The 20,238-nt window shown below is 48.5% G+C and overlaps 1 protein-coding gene across 1 annotated transcript; it reads right to left on the bottom strand.

Moving 5' to 3' along the window:
• Positions 1-14,414: 14,414 nt before the first annotated feature.
• On the bottom strand, positions 14,415-18,160 carry LOC100604350 (tubulin alpha-1B chain). Its single transcript, XM_030816635.1, has 4 exons — positions 17,927-18,160; positions 16,138-16,360; positions 15,876-16,024; positions 14,415-15,571 (listed from the first exon to the last, which is right to left on the bottom strand). Exons 1-4 carry the CDS (start codon positions 17,927-17,929, stop codon positions 14,591-14,593), a joined length of 1,356 nt encoding a protein of 451 aa, XP_030672495.1. The 5' UTR covers positions 17,930-18,160; the 3' UTR covers positions 14,415-14,590.
• Between the last annotated feature and the right edge of the window lie 2,078 nt (positions 18,161-20,238).

Here is a 20,238-nt window from a genome sequence, read left to right as displayed (position 1 = left end):
ATTAGCCGGGCGTGGTGGCGGGTACCTGTAGTCCCAGCTTCTCGGGAGGTTGAGGCAGGAGAATGGCGTGAACCCGGGTGGCAGAGCTTGCAGTGAGCCGAGATTGTGCCACTGCATTCCAGCCTGCGCAACAGAGCGAGACTCCGTCTCAAAAAAAAGAAATTGGCCATAGCGTCCCGCGGTGGCTCACGCCTGTAATCCCAGTACTTTGGGGGGGCTGAAGCGGGCGGATCACGAGGTCAGGAGATCGAGACCATCCTGGCTAACAGGGTGAAACCCCGTCTCTACTTAAAACATAAAAAATTAGCTGGGCGTGGTGGCGGACGCCTGTAGTCCCAGCTACTTGGGAGGCTGAGGCAGGAGAATGGCGTGAACCTGGGAGGCAGAGCTTGCAGTGAGCCGAGATCGCGCCACTGCACTCCAGCCTGGGCGACAGAGCGAGACTCCGTCTCAAAAAAAAAAAAAAAAGGCCGGGCGCAGTGGCTCACGCTTGTAATCCCAGCACTTTGGGAGGCCGAGGCGGGCGGATCATGAGGTCAGGAGATAGAGACCACAGTGAAACCTCGTCTCTACTAAAAATACAAAAAATTAGCCGGGCGTGCTGGCGGGCGCCTGTAGTCCCAGCTACTCAGAGAGGCTGAAGCAGGAGAATGGCGTGAACCCGGGAGGTGGAGCTTGCAGTGAGCCGAGATCGCGCCACTGCACTCCAACCTGGGTGACACAGAAAGACTCTGTCTCAAAAAAAAAAAATTGGCCATAAGGCCGGTCACGGTGGCTCACGCCTGTAATCCCAGCACTTTGGCAGGCCGAGACCGGTGGATTACCTGAAGTCAGGTGGAGACCCTAACCCAGCGCTAGAGGAATTAAAGACACACTCACAGAAATATAGAGGTGTGAAGTGGGAAATCAGGGGTCTTACAGCCTTCAGAGCTGACAGCCCCGAACAGAGATTTACCTAACAGCAAGCCAGTCATTAGCATTCTTTCTATAGATATTAGATTAACTGAAAGTATCCCTTATGGGAAACAAAGGGATGGGCAGAGATAAAGGGATGGGTTGGGCTAGTTAACTGCAGCAGGAGCATGTCCTTAAGGCATAGATCGCTCATGCTATTGTTTGTGGTTTAAGAACGCCTTTAAGCGGTTTTCCGCCCTGGGTGGGCCAGGTGTTCCTTGCCCTCATTCCAGCAAATCCACAACCTTCCAGCATGGGCGTTATGGCCATCATGAACATGTCACAGTGCTGCAGAGATTTTGTTTATGGCCAGTTTTGGGGCCAGTTTATGGCCAGATTTTGGGGGGGCTTGTTCCCAACAGTCAGGAGTTCAGGACCACCCTGGCCAACATGGTGAAACCCCATCTCTACTAAAAAATACAAAAATTAGCTGGGCGTGGTGGTGGGTACTATAATCCCAGCTACTTGGAAGGCTGAGGCAGGAGAATCACTTGAACCTGGGAATTGGAGGTTGCGGTGAGCTGAGATCGCACCATTGCACTACAGCCTGGGCAACAAGAGCGAAACTCCATCTCTAAAATAAAAATTGTCCATATATGCACTGTTACATAATATTTGTCCTCTTGAGCTGTTATTTAAATATTTTGTATTGTTTAACTTTACCTTCATTTGTCTTTCCTCTTTTCCTCCTGTCTTCTCTTCAAGAATTAGAAACTTATATTTGGCTTTTTTTTTTTTTTTTTTTGAGATGGAGTTTCGCTCTTGTTGCCCAGGCAGGAGTGCAATGGCGCAATCTTGGCTTACCGCAACCTTTGCCTCCCGGGTTCAAGCGATTCTCTTCCCTCAGCCTCCAGAGTAGCTGGGATTACAGGTGCGTCCCCACGACTGGCTAATTTTGTATTTTTAGTAGAGACGGGGTTCCTCCGTGTTGGTCAGGTTGGTCTCCAACTCCTGACCTCAGGTGATCCGCCAGCCTCAGCCTCCCAAAGTGCTGGGATTACAGGCGTGAACCACCGTGCCAGGCCCATATTTGGCTTCTAATTCACCCCCTTCTTTTCTTCCCCAAAACTTAATCCAGTGCAGTTCTTATAATAAACACTTAAACAGGGCCGGGCGCTGTGGTTCACGCCTGTAATCCCAGTACTTTGGGAAGTTGAGGCAGGCGGATCACCTGAGGTTGGGAGTTTGAGATCAGTCTGACCAACACGGAGGAACCCCGTCTCTACTAAAAATACATAATTAGCCGGTTGTGGTGGCACATGCCTGTAATCCCAGCTGCTGAGGAGGCTGAGGCAGGAGAATTGCTTGAACCCAGGAGGCAGAGGTTGCGGTTAGCCAAACTCGTGCCATTGCACTCCAGCCTGGGAGCGAAACTCCATCTCAAAAAAAATAAAAATAAAAAAAAGACCAGCCTGGGTAACACATGACCCTATCTCTACAAAAAATTTATGAAATTAGCAAGGCGTGGTGGCATGTCCCCTCAGTTCTAAGATACTCAGGAGACTGAAGCAGGAGAATCACTTGAGCCCAGGAAATCGAGGCTACAGTGGGCTATCATGGCACCACTGCATTCCAGCCTGGGCGACAAAGTGAAACCCTGTTTTTATTTTTTAAAAAAAAAAAAAAAAAAAGAAAGAAAGAACGAAGAAAGAAAATTTCCTGCCTACTCTAAGACTACTTTCAGGGTGATTTTGTTCCCAGGACTTTCTGGGTCTTTGGAAAGAGCTTATTTAGCTATTTAGCTAACTCTTTTTTTTTTTTTTTTTTTTTTGGCTCTGTCACCTAGGCTGGAGTGCAGTGGCTCGATCTCTTGTAACCTCTGCCTCCTGGGTTCAAGCAATTCTCCTGCCTCAGCCTCCCGAATAACTGGGATTACAGGCACCCGCTACCATGCCCAGCTAATTTTTGTATTTTTGGTAGAGACAGGGTTTCACCATGTTTGTCAGGCTGGTCTCGAACTCCTGACCTCAGGTGATCCACCTGCCTCAGCCTCCCAAAGTGCTGGGATTACAGGCATGAGCCACCTCACCCAGCCAGAGCTCATCTGACTCTGAACTATAACTTTTTTCTTCTCTCTGGTCAAAATAGGACAAATTTCTAGAAATTTTGGAATATCCCTCTTGTCGAGGGTGCCAGGGAAACCAGAAAACCAGGAATTTCCTAAGCAAGTCCTTCCTGCATCTGAGAACTTTTTGATGTTGTCGTTGGGAGTTAGGAGAAGAAGAATTTTAGAAACACGTTGGCTGGGTGCAGTGGCTCACGCCTGTAATCACAGCGCTTTGGCAGGCCGAGTCGGGCAGATCACCTGAGGTCGGAAGTTCGAGACCAGCCTGACCAACATGGAGAAACCCTGTCTCCACTAAAAATACAAAATTAGCCAGGCATGGTGGCGCATGCCTGTAATCCCAGCTACTTGGGAGGCTGAGGCAGGAGAATCACTTTAACTCGGGAGGTGGAGGTTGCAGTTAGCCGAGATTACGCCATTGCACTCCGGCCTGGGCAACAAAGATTGAAACTCTGTCTCAAAAAAAAAAAGAAAAGAAAAGAAACATGCTTTGAGGGATTCAATTCTAATTCTTCCTCCCTACCTGACCTCTCCAACAATATTTGAGAGAAGAATTGTAATGAAAGATTGGCTTGAGACAGCAAGAAAAAATTTGTGAAATTATAGACTCTGGGAATGGAGAGGTATATTAGAAGTTATCAGGTCTACCTGTTTGTGCTTCATGACATAGACCAGGGGTCCTCAACCGCCAGTTGCAGACCATGGCCTGTTAGGAACCGGCCCACACAGCAGGCGGTGAGGGGTGTGCAAGCAAGCATTACCACCCGAGCTCCACCTCCTGTCAGATCAACAGTGGCATTAGATTCTCATAGGAGCTAGAACTGTGTTGTGAATTGTGGAGCTAGGTTCGGTGCTTCTTATGAGAATCTAATGCCAGATGATCTGAGGTAGAACAGTTTCATCCTGAAACCACCCCTCACCACACACACCATTCATGGAAAAATTGTCTTCCACAAAACCGGCCCCTGGTACCAAAAAGGTTGGGGACCACTGACCGCTGAATAGATGGCATACTGGTTCGTTGTTGGTGCTGGCTAATTTTTAGAAAGTGAACTGCAGTCTTTTTTTTTTTTTGAGACAGGGTCTCTCTCTGTCGCCCAGGCTGGAGTGCAGTGGCACGATCTCGGCTCACTGCAAGCTCCGCCTCCCGGGTTCCCGCCATTCTCCTGCCTCAGCCTCTCCGAGTAGCTGGGATTACAGGCGCCCGCCACCACGCCCGGCTAATTTTTTTTGTATTTAGTAGAGACAGGGTTTCACCGTGGTCTCGATCTCCTGACCTCGTGATCCGCCCGCCTCGGCCTCCCAAAGTGCTGGGATTACAAGCGTGAGCCACCGTGCCCGGCCGTGAGCTGCAGTCTTATTCCCCATCTTTTGCTGTGCCCTCTGTGGTTTTGAGGAATGAATCTACTGCCATTTCTAGAACGCAGCCCTGCATTGGGTTTCTCTTTTCTAAGCTAAACATCCTCAGTTCTCTGAGATACTCTGCCTAGTACTCCTTACCTCTCCTCAACCCTTGGAGAAAACTCCATTGTCTATATTCCTCTTGAAGCCCAGACTGGATAAGAGATTACACAGGCCAGATGCAGTGGCTCACACCCGTAATCTCAGCACTTTGGGAAGCCAAAGTGGGTGGATTGAGCTCAGAAGTTGGAGACCAGCCTAGGCAACATGGCAAAACCCTGTCTCTACAAAAAATACAAAAATTAGCTGGACATTGTAGCATGCCTATAGTCCCAGCTACTCCGGAGACTGAGGTGGGAGGAGTGATTGAACCCAGGGGGTGGAGGCTGCAGTGAGCCGAGATTGTGCTACTGCATTCCAGCCTGGGAGTCTGGGCAACAGTGCAAGACTCTGTCTCAAAAAAAAAAAAAAAAAAAAAGACAATAACAAAAAAAATCAACAACAACAACAAAGAGATTACACCGGGTGAGCAGTGAAGAAGATGATGGGAATACTCACCTGCCTAGCTTTGAGCACTGTTATATAGAAGGAATATCTAGAGTGACAGCTTATTCTGGCAGCTGGGTGACAACCCAGCTCGTGGCACACATTGATTTGGTCATAGTGAGGCAGCAGAAGTTTCTACATGCCAGTATGATGAGATGCTAGGGCCAGAGAGGCTGAGGGATCTTTTTTTGGTTTGAGACATCTTCTTGATGAAGAAGTTTTATTATTTTATTTTATTTATTTATTTTTTGAAATGGAGTCTGACTCCACACATAGGCTGGAGTGCAGTGGCGTGATCTCAGCTCACTGCAGCCTCCATCTCCTGGGTTCAAGCAATTCTTTTGCCTCAGCCTCTTGAGGAGTTGGGACTGCAGGCATATGCCACTGCTCCTGGCTAATTTTTGTATTTTCAGTAGAAACAGGGTTTCACCATTTTGGCCAGGCTGGTCTTGAACTCCTGACCTCAAGTGATCCTCCCACCTCAGCCTCCCAAAGTGTTGGGATTACAGGCGTGAGCCACTATGATGAAGAATCTTTAGAACACAGAAGAAGCCTTCCTATCCACTTCCATTTGATGTCTCTATCCACCTTTTACTGTCTGCCTGAGGCCCCTTAGAGCTTTGGACCCGGGCTTAGTCTGAAAGTGGGGAGGAAGTAGATGGATAGTCATCTCCAGCTTTCAGAGTTAAAAATGTTTTTTTGTTTGTTTGTTTTTTGTTTGTTTGTTTGTTTGTTTTTTGAGACAGGGTCTTGGGGTCTTGGTCTGGCACCTAGGCGGGAGTGCAATGAAGCAATCTCAGCTCACCGCATCCTCAACCTCCCGGGCTCAAGTGATCCTCCCACCTCAGCCTCCCAGGCAGCTGAGACCAAAGGCATGTACCACCACACCAGGCTAATTTTTAAATTTTTTTTAGAGACAGGGTCTCACTAGTTGCCCAAGTTGGTCTCAAACTCCTGGTCTTAAGTGATCTTCCTTCCTTGGCCTCCCAAATTGCTGGTACTACAAGTCTGAGCCATTGTGCCTGGCCCATTTGACTAATCTTAAAAAACAAAAACAAACAAAAAACTGTGGAGCATTTATCTAATGGATTTTTTTTTTTTTTTTTTGAGACACAGTCTCGCTCTGTCGCCTAGGCTGGAGTACAGTGGCACGATCTTGGCTCACTGCAAGCTCCGCCTCCCAGGTTCACGCCATTCTCCTGCCTCAGCCTCCCAGTAGCTGGGACTACCCATGCCTGCCACCACGCCCAGCTAATTTTTTGTATTTTTTTTTAGTAGAGACGGGGTTTCACCGTGTTAGCCAGGATGGTCTCGATCTCCTGACCTCATGATCCTCCCGCCTGAGCCTCCCAAAGTGCTTGGATTACAGGCATGAGCCACCGTGCCCGGCCTGGATTTTTTTTTTTTTAATCTGGTAGATGCTGGGCACGGCGGCTCATGCCTGTAATCCCAGCACTTTGGGAGGCCGAGACGGGCGGATCACGAGGTCAGGAGATCGAGACCATCCTGGCTAACACGGGGAAACCCATCTGTACTAAAAATACAAGAAATTAGCCGAGCGTGGTGGTGGTCGCCTGTAGTCCCAGCCACTGGGGAGGCTAAGGCAGGAGAATGACGTGAACCCGGGAGGCGGAGCTTGCAGTTAGCCAAGATCGTGCCACTGCACTCCAGCCTGGGCGACAGGGCGAGACTCTGTCTCCAAAAAACAAAACAAAACAAACAAAAAAAATTAGCCGGGCATGGTGGTGCATGCCTGTAATCCTAGCTACTCAGGAGGCTGAGGCAGGAGAATTGCTTGAACCTGGGAGGCGGAGGTTATGGTGAGCCGAGATCACGCCATTGCACTCTAGCCTGGGCAACAAGAGCAAAACTCTGTCTCAAAAAAAAAGAGGCCGAAGCAGGAAAGGATTGCTTGAGCTCAGAATTTTGAGACCAGCCTGGACAACATGGTGAGACTCCATCTCTACAAAAAATTTAAAAATTAGCCGGGGGTGATGGTCAGTGCCTGTGGTCCCAGCTACCCAAGAGGCTGAGCTGGGAGGATCCCTTGAGTCCAGGAGGTCGAGGCAGCAGTGAGCTGAGATCGAATCACTGCACTCCAACCTGGACACAAGAGCTAGACCCTGTCTCCAGAAAAAAAACTCTGGTAGGGAAGAAATATATGAATTAAATAATCGCACAAATATATATTTACAAAATATTACAAATGTGAGAAAAGTAGAGGTTCTATGAAAATATATAGTAGAAAATATGGCCTATTCTGACCTAGTCTCCAAGTCTTTGAAGAAATGACATTTGGGCTTTCTTCATTGAAGGGAGAGTATGCGTTAACTGGACAAAGGTGTTGGGGGCTCTTATGGCAATAGAAGGTACCACAGGCAGAGGAAAGAGTATGTTTAAAGGCTCAGGCATGAATGAGGTGATGAGCTTGATTCTGTCTAGTTGGGCATGATAACGTACAGCAGGCTGTCAGTTGGGAGTGGGTGGGGTAGAGCATTTGGGTATTGTTTTGGCTTATGAACTAGATAGCAGAGAGGTGGAAGCTAGCCTTAGCAACACAATGACATCAGTGTCTACGTGATGATGCCCACATTGTCAGGTGGTTATTGACTTTGTACCAATATTGGGTTTAGATTAATGTGACAACATGCTCCTCCCTTACTACATGTTGATTCCAAGGCATTTTTTGTTTTGTTTTGTTTTGTTTTGTTTGAGACGGAGTCTCAGTCTGTTGCCCAGGCTGGAGTGCAGTAACACTAACTTGGCTCACTGCAACCTTCACCTCCCAGGTTCAAGCAATTCTCCTGCCTCAGCCTCCTGAGTAGCTGGGATTACAGGTGCCTGCCACCACGCCTGGCTAATTTTTGTATTTTTAGTAGAGACAGGGTTTCATCATGTTGGCCAGGCTGGTCTCGAACTTCTGACTTCAAGTGATCCACCCTCCTTGGCCTCCCAAAGTGCTGAGATTACAGGCGTAAGCCACCACGCCTGGCCCAAGGCCATGTTTTTTTTTGTTTGTTTTTGTTTTTTTTGAGATGGAGTTTCGCTTTTGTTGCCCAAGGCCATGTTTTTATACACATCCTACCTCAGGGAAGCACCCTACAGGAAGGAGCTGAGGTCAAGAAACTCCTTTGGTGTGGTGTTTTCTGTAGCTTCCTGATTCACAGTGGCCTAGCATGAGGCCCAGCTGCCTCCAGTCATGGACAGAAGAAAAAGTGACAAGTGTGTGAATGCTAGGGATAGCAGGTCAGTCACTTCCGGTTTGTTGGTCATCTTTTCAGCACAGGTCCAAGATGACAACAAGGGCAGAGTTCACAAATCTGAGCTTGGCTCTCCTGGACGGAGAACTCCTTGTCAGTGGTGCCATCTGCAGGGCATTAAGGAATTTGCCAGGAGTTTGATGGGATTGGCAGGGGAATATGGCATCTCCAGATAAAATGCTCTTCTCTCCTCCCTTGCTCAAGCCTCTTAGTTTAAGCACATCCCTAAATCACAGCCTGGGTCCTCGGTAAGGCTGAAAGACTCATGTCCTTCTGATCTTGTGGGGGGGCAATATTTAAGGCTTCTAGTCCTGCAAGGCAGGACACAAGGCTGTGGTATCTCTCCCCTTCATCCCTACCAATTAAATCTGTCATCTGTAAAATGAGGCACTGGGCTCTTTTCATTTTAACAGTAAACTCAAGGAGGGGATGAACAGTAGGTTGTGAAGGAATTTAAGCATTCCGGTGTTAAAAAAAGAAGGTATCTATGTAGTTAGGGTTAGTTATCATTGTTATTATCATCATCCTTTTCATCTCTAAGTAAACCCTTCTTAGGCTTTTAAAAATTTATATTCGGCCGGGCGCGGTGGCTCATGCCTGTAATCCCAGCACTTTGGGAGGCCAAGATGGGTGGATCACAAGGTCAGGAGATCGAGACCGTCCTGGCTAACACAGTGAAACCCCGTCTCTACTAAATATACAAAAAATTAGCCGGCGTGGTTGCAGGCGCCTGTAGTCCCAGCTACTCGGGAGGCTGAGGCAGGAGAATGGCCTGAACCCGGGAGGCTGAGCTTGCAGTGAGCCGAGATTGCACCACTGCACTCCAGCCTGGGCCACAGAGGGAGTGTCTCAAAAAAAAAAATTATATTCATTGGCCGGGCACAGTGGCTCATCCCTGTCATCCCAGCACTTTGGGAGGCCGAGGCAGGCAGATCACCTGAGGTCAGGAATTCAAGACCAGCCTGGCCAATGTGGTGAAACTCTGTCTCTACTAAAAATACAAAAAAATTAGCCGGCGTGGTGGCGGGTGCCTGTAATCCCAGCTACTCGGGAGGCTGAGGCAGGAGAATCACTTGAACCTGGGAGTTGGAGGATGCAGTGAGCCAAGATCGCACCACTGCACTCCAGGCTGGATGTCAGAGTTAGACTTCATCTCCAAAAAAAAGAAGAAAAAGAAAAAAAAGTTATACTTATTTTCTGAATAAATGGCCTATTCTTCTGTAGTAGCTCTGGAGTATGGCTGAGCAGACATGTCAAGACCTGGGATGCACTGCCCCTCATCTCCCAACTTGGACGCACATCTCTAAGTTTACAGGTCCAAGGCCGGGCACAGTGGCTCATGCCTGTAATCCCAGCACTTTGGGAGGCTGAGACGGGCGGATCACGAGGTCAGGAGATCTAGACCATCCTGGCTGACACGGTGAAACTCCGTCTCTACTAAAAATATAAAAAATTAGCCAGGCGTGGAGGCGGGCGCCTGTAGTCCCAGCTACTCGGGAGGCTGAGGCAGGAGAATGGCGTGAACCCGGGAGGTGGAGCTTGCAGTGAGCTGAGATCGTGCCACTGCACTCCAGCCTGGGCAACAGAGTGAGACTCCATCTCAAAAAAAAAAAAAAAAAAAAAAAAAAAAAAAGTTTACAGGTCTTTCCAGACTCCAAAGCCCTACTTGCTACCCCGTCTGAGAAAGGCAGAATGGAAATCTATAGTGTAAAAGGGAAAATAGTCCCAGAAGATTAAGAGGTCCTGATTAGTGACGGAACAAGAGGCTAACCAAATGTCTCTGTTCCCTTGGCCCCTCCCCTGAGACTTGACAAAGAAGCCTGGGCCCTGAAACAGAGTGAGTGTTCCAAAACCTTAGGGCTTAAAGTTTACATTGAGTAGAACAATAAAGAATCTGGCTGGGCCAGGCGCGGTGGCTCATGCCTGTAATCCCAGCACTTTGGGCTGCCTAGGCGCGTGGATCACAAGGTTAGGAAATCGAGACCATCCTGGCTAAGATGGTGAAACCCCGCCTCTACTAAAAATACAAAAAATTAGCCGGGTGGGTGTGGTGGCAGTTGCCTGTAGTCCCAGCTACTCGGGAGGCTGAGGCAGGAGAATGACGTGAACCCGTGAGGGAGAGCTTGCAGTGAGCCGAGATCGTGCCACTGCACTCCAGCCTGGGTGACAAAGTGAGACTCCGTCTCCAAAAAAAAAAAAAAAAAGAAAAAGAAAAAGAAAAAGAATCTGGCTTAAGAGAGAAATTACCATTATTTATTTTTGGCTCCCTAGAAGCATTCTTTTTTTTTTTTTTTTTTTTTTTGAGACAAAGCCTCACTCAGTCGCCCAGGCTAGAATGCAATGGTGCAATCTCGGCTCACTGCAAGCTCCGCCTCCTGGGTTCACGCCATTCTCCTCCCTCAGCCTCCCCAGTAGCTGGGACTAAAGGCACCTGCCACCACGCCCGGCTAATTTTTTGTATTTTTAGTAGAGAGGGGTTTCACCATGTTAGCCAGGATGGTCTCCATCTCCTGACCTCGTGATCTGCCCGCCTCGGCCTCTCAAAGTGCTGGGATTACAGGCGTGAGCCACCGTGCCCGGCCTCCCTAGAAGCATTCTATGGGCATTACCAGGCACTGTACTTGCTGCCCGGGCAGAGGTATAGATAAGACGACTGCAGTGCCATGTCATTCTAGCCATCCCCTCCCCCATGGCCCACAATAATATATCATTTAACCCAAGGCCTTAACTTATAATTATTAGGATTCATCTTGGCCTGGTGTGGTGGCTCACCCTTGTAATCCCAGCAGTTTGGGAAGCCAAGGAGGGAGGATCACTTGAGGTCAGGAGTTTGAGACCAGCCTGGACAACATGGCAAAACCCCGTCTCTACTAAAAATACAAAAATTAGCTGGGCATGGTGGTGCATGCCTGTAATCCCAGCTACTCGGGAGGCTGAGGCAGGAGAATCCCTTGAACCCAGGAGGCAGAGGTTGCAGTGAGCTGAGACTGAGTCACTGCACTCCAGCCTGGGCAATAGAGTGAGACTCCATCTCAAGAAAAAAAAAATAGTCATCTTGATGTATAAAACAATTTTTTAATTTTTTTTTTCCTTTGAGACGGAGTTCGCTCTTATCACCAAGGCTGGAGTGCAATGGCATGATCTCGGCTCACTGCAAGCTCTGCCTCCCGGGTTCAAGCAATTCTCCTATCTCAGCCTCCCAAGTAGCTGGGATTACAGGTGCCCACCACCACGCCCAGCTAATTTTTGTATTTTTTTTTTTTTTTTGAGACGGGTTCGCTCTGTCGCCCAGGCTGGGTGCAGTGCGCATCTCGCTCACTGCACTCCGCCTCCGGTTCCGCCATCTCCTCCTCAGCCTCCCGAGCTGGACCAGGCCCCGCCACCACGCCCGGCTGATTTTTTGTATTTTTAGTAGAGACGGGTTTCACCATGTTAGCCAGGATGGTCTCGAACTCCTGACCTCAGGTGATCCACCCGCCTTGGCCTCCCAAAGTGCTGGGATTACAGGAGTGAACTACGGTGCCCAGTTTAAAATGTTTTATTGTATATTTTTGAGAGTTTCACTCTGTCACCCAGGCTGGGGTGCAGTGGCATAATCTCAGCGTGAGCCACTGCACCCGGCCACTGATTTTGTATTTTTAGTAGATTTGGGGTTTCGCCATGTTGGCCTGGCTGGTCTCGATCTCCTGACCTCAGGTGATCCACCTACTTTGGGCTCCCAAAGTGATAGGATTACAGGCGTGAGCTGCCCCACCTGGGCCTCTCAGTTCTTTAAAGGTGTCTGCAGCTCGGCACACCCAGCGACTCATGCCTGTAATCCCAGCACTTTGGGAGGCCAAGGCGGGCAGATCATGAGGTCAGGAGTTCGAGAACAGCCTGGCCAACATGGTGAAACTCTATCTCTACTAAAAATACAAAAATTAGCCAGGCGTGGTGGCGGGTGCCTGTAATCCCAGCTACTCAGGAGGCTGAGGCAGGAGAATCACTTGAACCCAGGAGGCGGAGGTTGCAGTGAGCCGAGACCGCACCACTGCACTCCAGACTGGGAGACAGAGCGAGACCCCGTCTCAATAAATAAATAAATAAATAAATAAATAAATAAATAAATAAATAAAGATGTCTGTTTTCCCTTAGAGCCTGTGATGGTTACATTTCTGTTGCTATACTAGGCCTGTAGGCTCCCCACCAAAGCTTTTTCTCTGAATTGTTCATGCCAAATCAGATTATCTTTGGAGCTGAGAGTTACAGTCATCCCTTAGTATCCCTGAAGGATACCAAAATCCATGAATGCTCAAGTTCCTTATATAGAGAACTCTGGTGTTTGCATGTAACCTGCACACATCTTCCTGTATACTTTAAGTCATTTCCAAATTACTTATAATACCTAATACAATGTGAATGCTATGTAAATAACTGTTATACTGTATCATTTAGTGAATAAAGGGGACAAGTACATGTTCAGTTCAGACACAACTATCCATTTTTCCAAATATATATTTTGAGATAGGATCTTTCTCTGGCACCCAGACAGAAATGCAGCAGCACAATTACACTGGCTAATTTGTTTTTCAGTTTTGTAATGGCAGGGTCTCCCTAGGTTGCCTAGGCTGATCTCAAACTCCTGGGCTCAAGTGATCCTCCCGCCTTGACCAAAGTGCTGGTATTATAGGCATGAACCACTATGGCCGGTTGCTTCCAAGTATTTTCAATCCAGTTAGTCAAATCTAGATATGGAACCCACAGACAGGGAGGGCTGACTACATTTTGTAAATTTATAGGATTTCTGGGCTAAAAAAAAAGAAAAAAAACTAGGAGAATTGTAGACTTCTCTACTTTTTTTTTTTTTTGAGATGAAGTTTTGCTCTTGTTGCCCAGGCTGGAGTGCAATGGCGCAATCTCAGCTCACTGCAACCTCCGCCTGCCAGGTTCAAACAGTTCTCCTGCCTCAGCCTCCTGAGTGGCTGGGATTACAGGCATGCGCCACCATGTCTGGCTAATTTTGTACTTTTAGTAGAGATGGAGTTTCTCCATGTTGGCCAGGCTGGTCTCAAACTCCTGACCTCAGGTTATCCACCCGCCTCAGCCTCCCAAAGCATTGGGATTACAGGCATGAGCCACTGCGCCTGGCCTCTACTTTTTAAAAAATGCCTCATGTATTCTTTCAGTCTTGAACCAAGGAGACACCAAGGTCTTCAGCAGCCATAATTTTCCTGTGCTTTCTGGATTTGAAATCTACATTTTCTCCTAGGTTAAATCCTCTATTTACATTCTCTGTGCCTACAAGTCTGTTACATGTAGCCAAAATACTTGAAAAGGATGTAAACCATGCCAAATGCTATAAACTTTTATCCTAACCTTTACAAATGTTGCCACTTTATTCTCATGTAACGCAGTCCTCTCCCACCAATGCATATGGCTTATTGTTTAGCCTTTCCTAGCATGACTTTTATTGACCACCATGAGTTCTGGTCCTACTTTTTCCTATCACAACAGGGCTGGAAACAGCCTTTACCTCACCACCCTCAAATATTCCTACAGATGTTTTCCCAGGTCACTGTTTTTTCTTAAGACAGGATCTGTCACCAAGGCTGGAGTGCAGTGGTACAATCACAGCTCACCACAGCCTCAATCTCATCAGCCTCTCCAGTAGCTGGGCTTATAGGCGCATACCACCACACCCACATTTTTGTATTTCTTTGTAGACAGGGTTTCATCATGTCACCCAGGCTGGTCTTGAATGCCTGGGCTCAAGTCATCTACCCGCCTCGTCCTCGTGCCGGGATTAGAGGCGTGAGCCACCATGACCAGCCAAAGATCACTTGGAAATTTCTTAATTACACTAACAAGGTTAGGCCATTTTAAACAGCAGCATCTTAGCGGATATTCAAAACTTGCACTTCCTATACATTACTCATTAGTAACTACCCAGCCATCCTCTGAAGAGCTAAATCTGCTTTAGATTAGCAGAATGACTTTCCCCACCCCCTATGCAAGGGTTGAGGTGGTAAACTAGTCTGAGAATCTAGGGCTTCTGCCTTTCTAGTCCCTTGAGCTCCCTTTTCCCCACAGGTGCCGGCAGAGTAAGTAGGATCCTTGACACCACCAGCATATTGCAGACTCTCTATACTCCAAGTATAGATGAATCTAAAAACCAAGGCACTTCTAGAAAAAAACACAGGAAACAAAGCTTTTGATGTTAATGACTTTACTTTGAGACATGATGGAAAAATATTACAGGTACACATGGAAAAGACATGATCACCAAGTGAAAACAATCTAACCAGAAAGCTTTAACGCCCGTCAGCTAAGGTGAAGCTGAAATTCTGGGAGCATGACATGCTGCAGGGCCAAAAGGAATGGATAATTAGTATTCCTCTCCTTCTTCCTCACCCTCTCCTTCAACAGAATCCACACCAACCTCCTCATAATCCTTCTCAAGGGCAGCCATGTCTTCACGGGCCTCTGAAAACTCACCTTCCTCCATCCCCTCACCCACGTACCAGTGAACAAAGGCACGCTTGGCATACATCAGGTCAAACTTGTGGTCCAGGCGAGCCCAGGCCTCAGCAATAGCTGTGGTGTTGCTCAGCATGCACACAGCTCTCTGCACCTTGGCCAGGTCTCCACCAGGCACCACAGTGGGAGGCTGGTAGTTGATGCCAACCTTGAAGCCAGTGGGGCACCAATCCACAAACTGGATGCTGCGCTTGGTCTTGATGGTGGCAATGGCAGCATTGACATCTTTGGGAACCACGTCGCCACGGTACAACAGGCAGCAAGCCATGTATTTACCGTGGCGAGGGTCACATTTCACCATCTGGTTGGCTGGCTCAAAGCAAGCGTTGGTGATCTCTGCTACAGAAAGCTGTTCATGGTAGGCTTTCTCAGCAGAGATGACAGGGGCATACGTGGCCAGAGGGAAGTGGATGCGGGGATAGGGCACCAGGTTGGTCTGGAATTCTGTCAGGTCAACATTCAGGGCTCCATCAAATCTCAGGGAAGCAGTGATGGAGGACACAATCTGGCTAATAAGGCGGTTAAGGTTAGTGTAGGTTGGGCGCTCGATATCGAGGTTTCTACGACAGATGTCATAGATGGCCTCATTGTCCACCATGAAGGCACAATCAGAGTGCTCCAGGGTGGTGTGGGTGGTGAGGATGGAGTTGTAGGGCTCAACTACAGCTGTGGAAACCTGGGGCGCCGGGTAAATGGAGAACTCCAGCTTGGACTTCTTGCCATAATCAACTGAGAGACGTTCCATGAGCAGGGAGGTGAACCCAGAACCAGTTCCCCCACCAAAGCTGTGGAAAACCAAGAAGCCCTGAAGACCGGTGCACTGGTCAGCCTGTAGGGGAATAAAAAAAATGTAGTATTTTAATGCCAGCACACATTATCTTAGAATTTCTATTTAAACTTTTTAGATTATGAACCATGTCTCATTGATGTAAGCATGAGGAATTGGCAAAACAGACATGTCCACAAACTGTCCATAACCTAGGGACTATCTGATTTAGAAGTCCAATTAATATAGCAAGCAGTCTATTCCACATTTTGGTAGGTGCCAAAGAATGAATGATGTCAGTCACTCCACCCAACTTGCACTGGAACCACCGCACCGCATTAAATGCATATTTATATGTGATACTTACCAGCTTGCGAATTCGGTCCAACACGAGGTCAATAATCTCCTTGCCAATGGTGTAGTGCCCTCGGGCATAGTTATTGGCAGCATCTTCCTTGCCTGTGATGAGCTGCTCAGGGTGGAAGAGCTGGCGGTAGGTGCCAGTACGAACTTCATCTGGAGGAAGGATAGACGGATGGAGGGAGTGGGTGAGTGACAAGAGAAGCCCCTGGACAGACCTCCTGTCCCAGCATCCTGGGATCTCACTTAGGTTACTGAGGTCAACTCACCAATGACTGTGGGTTCCAAGTCCACAAACACAGCCCGGGGCACGTGCTTGCCAGCGCCCGTCTCACTGAAGAAGGTGTTGAAGGAGTCATCTCCTCCCCCAATGGTCTTGTCACTTGGCATCTGGCCGTCGGGCTGGATGCCATGTTCCAGGCAGTAGAGCTCCCAGCAGGCATTGCCAATCTGGACACCAGCCTGGCCAACGTGGATGGAGATGCACTCACGCTGTGGGAAGGAAAAAAGATATCACAATTTAAACCAATCTACTGGTGACTCTCAAGTGGAACAAAATACTCATGCAATCTTTTATTTTTTAGAGATAAGGTCTGTCGCCCAGGCTTGAGTGCAGTGATGCCATCTAGGCTCGTTGCGGCCTAAACCTCCTGGGATCCAGTCATCCCTCCACCTCAGCCTTCGGAGCAGCTGGGACCACAGGCACAGGCCACCACACCTGGCTAATTTTTTCATTTTTTTTGTGGAGATGAGGTCTGGCTGTGTTACCTAGGCTACTCACGGTAATCTTAAAAACGAATTTCCTTTTTTAAAGCGACATAAGATGTACTACTCTTTTGAGAACAGCTACACTATAGTCTATGTTGCTTTTAATGAATGTTACTTTCCCATCCTAAACCGAGAAGGCCTCCTTCCAGACCAAGACAGCTCAGTCACAGCTTCCTCCTTTGGAGGACCAAGACAGCAAGGTGGGCATCCGTCCAGCGCTCAGGCCCCAGAATCCCACTTTAGACTAGGAGGCCACATTTCCGGGCAGCTCCTAGCACGGGAAGCACGTGGCCAGACCAGCGCAGAAGAAATGTCTGTCCGCAGGGACAAGGGCGGGGCTCTGCAGCACAGGATGAATGAGCAATTCCGGGCGCGCGCTCTTGCGCCCCCCGGCGGCGCTGCAGAGGCACGAAATGGCCACGTCTGCAAAGGCGCTGCCCAAGCCGCCCATCCTCCCTTGCCCGCCGGCATCGGGCTCAGCCTAACACCTCCACAGCAGTCTGAGCGCAGTAGGGGATTATCGGCGGCCCAGATCTGGGTCAAGATCCGATTTCCGTTCTCTCAAAACCCCTTACTGCCACCACCTGCTCCCCTGAATTCCTAACGCAGCAGGGAGAGAGACAGGTGGCCTCTACAGACTGTTGTGTACGAACTGTCCTAATACACTGGGGTAGAGCGGTACATTGACAGAGAGCTCTTTCCCAGTCCTCTTATTGCTTTCATCAAAAAAAACTCAGGTTAACAGGAGACACACCCTGTAGCCCTAGTCGCGTCGCGACGCAGAGCGCATGCGCAAACCGCAGTGGCGGTTTCCCGCCCAAGAGCGGCGGGAAGGTAACGGTCGCGCGTGCGCGCTTTTGTCTCCAGCCGCTTCCCACCCCCACTTTTCGCGCTCAAGAGGAAGTGAGGGCTGGAAGAGTCCGCGCGCGCGTCCACCCAAGGCGGGGGAAGGGCATGCGCTGGAAAGGGCTGCGGGGACTCGAGGGACCGCTCCCAGGACAGAGTTACGCGATAAAAGAGAGCTCCGGATACCGCGGAGGGCAGCCCGAGCCCCCATCCCTTCCAGAGTCCGAGAAGAAATCCTGGCGCCCCTCGACCTTTCCGGGCCCCCGCTCTTTACACACACCGAGGTCTCACCACTCCCGCCCTGGCCTCTCGCCTCGTTTTCCGCCCTCCAAACGGACGGCTCTGAGGCCAGCCCTCCCCGGCTGTATACAGGGCCCCCGCGCCCCGCCGGCTCGCTTTTCCCTGCTTCCCTGAAAGCAGCCGGGAGCCGCACGGCTTACTCACCATAGTGGCTAGGGATTAGGAGGCGAAGGCGACAGGAGCAGACACCGGGTCCCGGTTACCGTCCCCGACAAGCTAAGAGTCGAGGTAAGTAACGCACTGGGGCGGGGCCGGCGCTGGAGCCTCTTAAGTAGCGGCTGTGGAGGGGCGGGCGGGCACAGGCGGCGCCGCGGTCGCTGGCCCCTCCTCCGGCCCTGCGCGCCCACTCGGCGCCCGGCCTGGCCGCCGCAGAGGCGGGCTCCGAGCCCCGAGCCCCCTCCCCTCGCGCGGCCGCGGGGTGGGGTCTGCAGCGCCTGCCGGCCGCGCGCGCCAGTACTGCAGTGTGCGGCGCATGACTGTCAGGGCCTGGCGAGGGGCGGGCGCGAGTCGGAAAGACACCGACCAGGGAATGGGCGACGAGGCTTGCCTTAATTCGGAGGAAACCCAGGACTTGAGAGAGCCATACAATTTGAAAGACGAAGCACCGTGAAATGCAGAAAGTTGTGGTTCGGATAGCTCAGCTGATTAATTTCATGTTGCCACAGTTTGTCAGTGAGTTTTGCCTTTTTATTTTCGCAGTTCCTTTAAAGGCAGTGCATTCGGTACTTACCTGATACTGTGAAAAACGCGAGCTTTAGAAAATCGATTGGTGTGCGTGGTTTACTGTAATGACTTGTTCTCCAAAGTAAGAGTACCAAACGCTGGAAGCAAATAGTGTTTCAGTCATTCGAAGAGTCGTGCCCAAGCATTTAACATTGAAGCTGTTAAAAGGGCAAACAAAGTAGGCCCCAATTTTAGATCTAAGCCATCAACTTTATGGAACAGTCCTAGGGGCTTTTTGAAAAGGAGATTTAAAAACACATTTCAGAGGCGGTAGCTGAGTTGAAGAAGTGAGGAAAGACTTGGATAGGGAGGAAATAAATTGACACTGAAGGATGTTAGGAAGTAGGGATTCCTTGTGCAACTTAAGAGTTTTGTAAATAAGACGGCTTGGCCTTGTGTCAAGATACATCAACTGGTTATAGCTTAGTGCTTGGAGGCCCACATTATAGGAGTAGACTAGTTCTCCCTCCGCCCCGCCCCTGGAAAATCTATTTCAAGACCATAAACCACATTGCTAATCCTTGGAAATGCAGAAGGTGGTTAGGTTTAAAATGTGGCTTTAAAATGGTCCTAGCAGAAACGTATTGATGTTACTATTCAGAATATCTGCCCAGTATATGAGGAAGAAAAAGGTTAAACCTAAAACACTAAAAATTCATAGTTCATATTCAGTTATTAGCCTATTAAGATTTGGTACAGCCTTCATCCTTCATTTTAGACAAATAACAAATTTATATGGTTAATAAGTGTATTTTGTAAGGAGTTATATATATGTATATCTGTATATGTGTGTCTCCACCCATCTGAACCTGACCTGCAAACCAAGAGGTTCTTGTTTATTTCTGATAGTTTTGGTAGTCTTGTTTAAAGGCATTTGATTCAAAATCCAAATTTGCATACATTTTTCCAACTGGATAGAGGAGGCAGGAATATATTTGAATATTGTTCTCACTTATTTTGTCCCTCTTCTTATTCTTAAAAAAAAAATTAAGCCTGTCAATTTTAGCAGTGGGGGGTTGCATATCAATTTTAGTGACACTAATGTTAATAAGTTCTGATAACCCACTACCGTCGGACCACCACCACCCTTACTTACTCTTATAAACGAATCTGAAAATAATTAGCTTGCTTTAACGGGAAGAATGGATGTTAGGGAACCACCCTGCTGAACTCCATTTTGCTGTCGGCTCTGAATAAAGCTATTTTATCCAGAAAAGCTATCTCTGGGCAAATATTTTGAATAGTTCAGTAACCGCAATAGGTTTCTGCTAGCACCATTTTGAAGCCACCCTTTAACCCTAACCACCTTATGTATTTCCAAGGATTGGCGATGTAGTTTATGGTTTTGGGATAGATTTTTCTGGGGGAGGGGAGAACCTCCCTTCTAGCTCTCTGCAGATTATCAGAGCCGCCACTGCAGGGATTTGCTCCCATGGGCCTATATGTCTCCCCAGATACCTTCCTAAAACTATTAGCTTTTATCTGTCTGTGTATTCCCCTGTTGTGAATGAGGAAGTATTTGAAGGGTTTTTTTTTAGGTTCTTGATAATAAATACCTCAGGTTTCACAGAGTAATCAAACTAAAAGAGAACTTCTTTTTTATTTCATTTTATTTTGTTGAACGAAACTCCATCTCAAAAAAAAAAAAGCAGGGGGTATATTGTTACGTGATATTGGGACATCTAAACATTTTGTTGTCGTAGGAGTTTGTCCTTGCTGGCATTATTAAACTT

This window comes from Nomascus leucogenys, chromosome 8 (genome assembly GCF_006542625.1).
Source record: "Nomascus leucogenys isolate Asia chromosome 8, Asia_NLE_v1, whole genome shotgun sequence".
In the NCBI taxonomy this organism is placed as follows: Eukaryota; Metazoa; Chordata; class Mammalia; order Primates; family Hylobatidae; genus Nomascus; species Nomascus leucogenys.
Note: the sequence above shows the minus strand (reverse complement) of the source record. Positions and strands in the feature narration are given on the sequence as shown.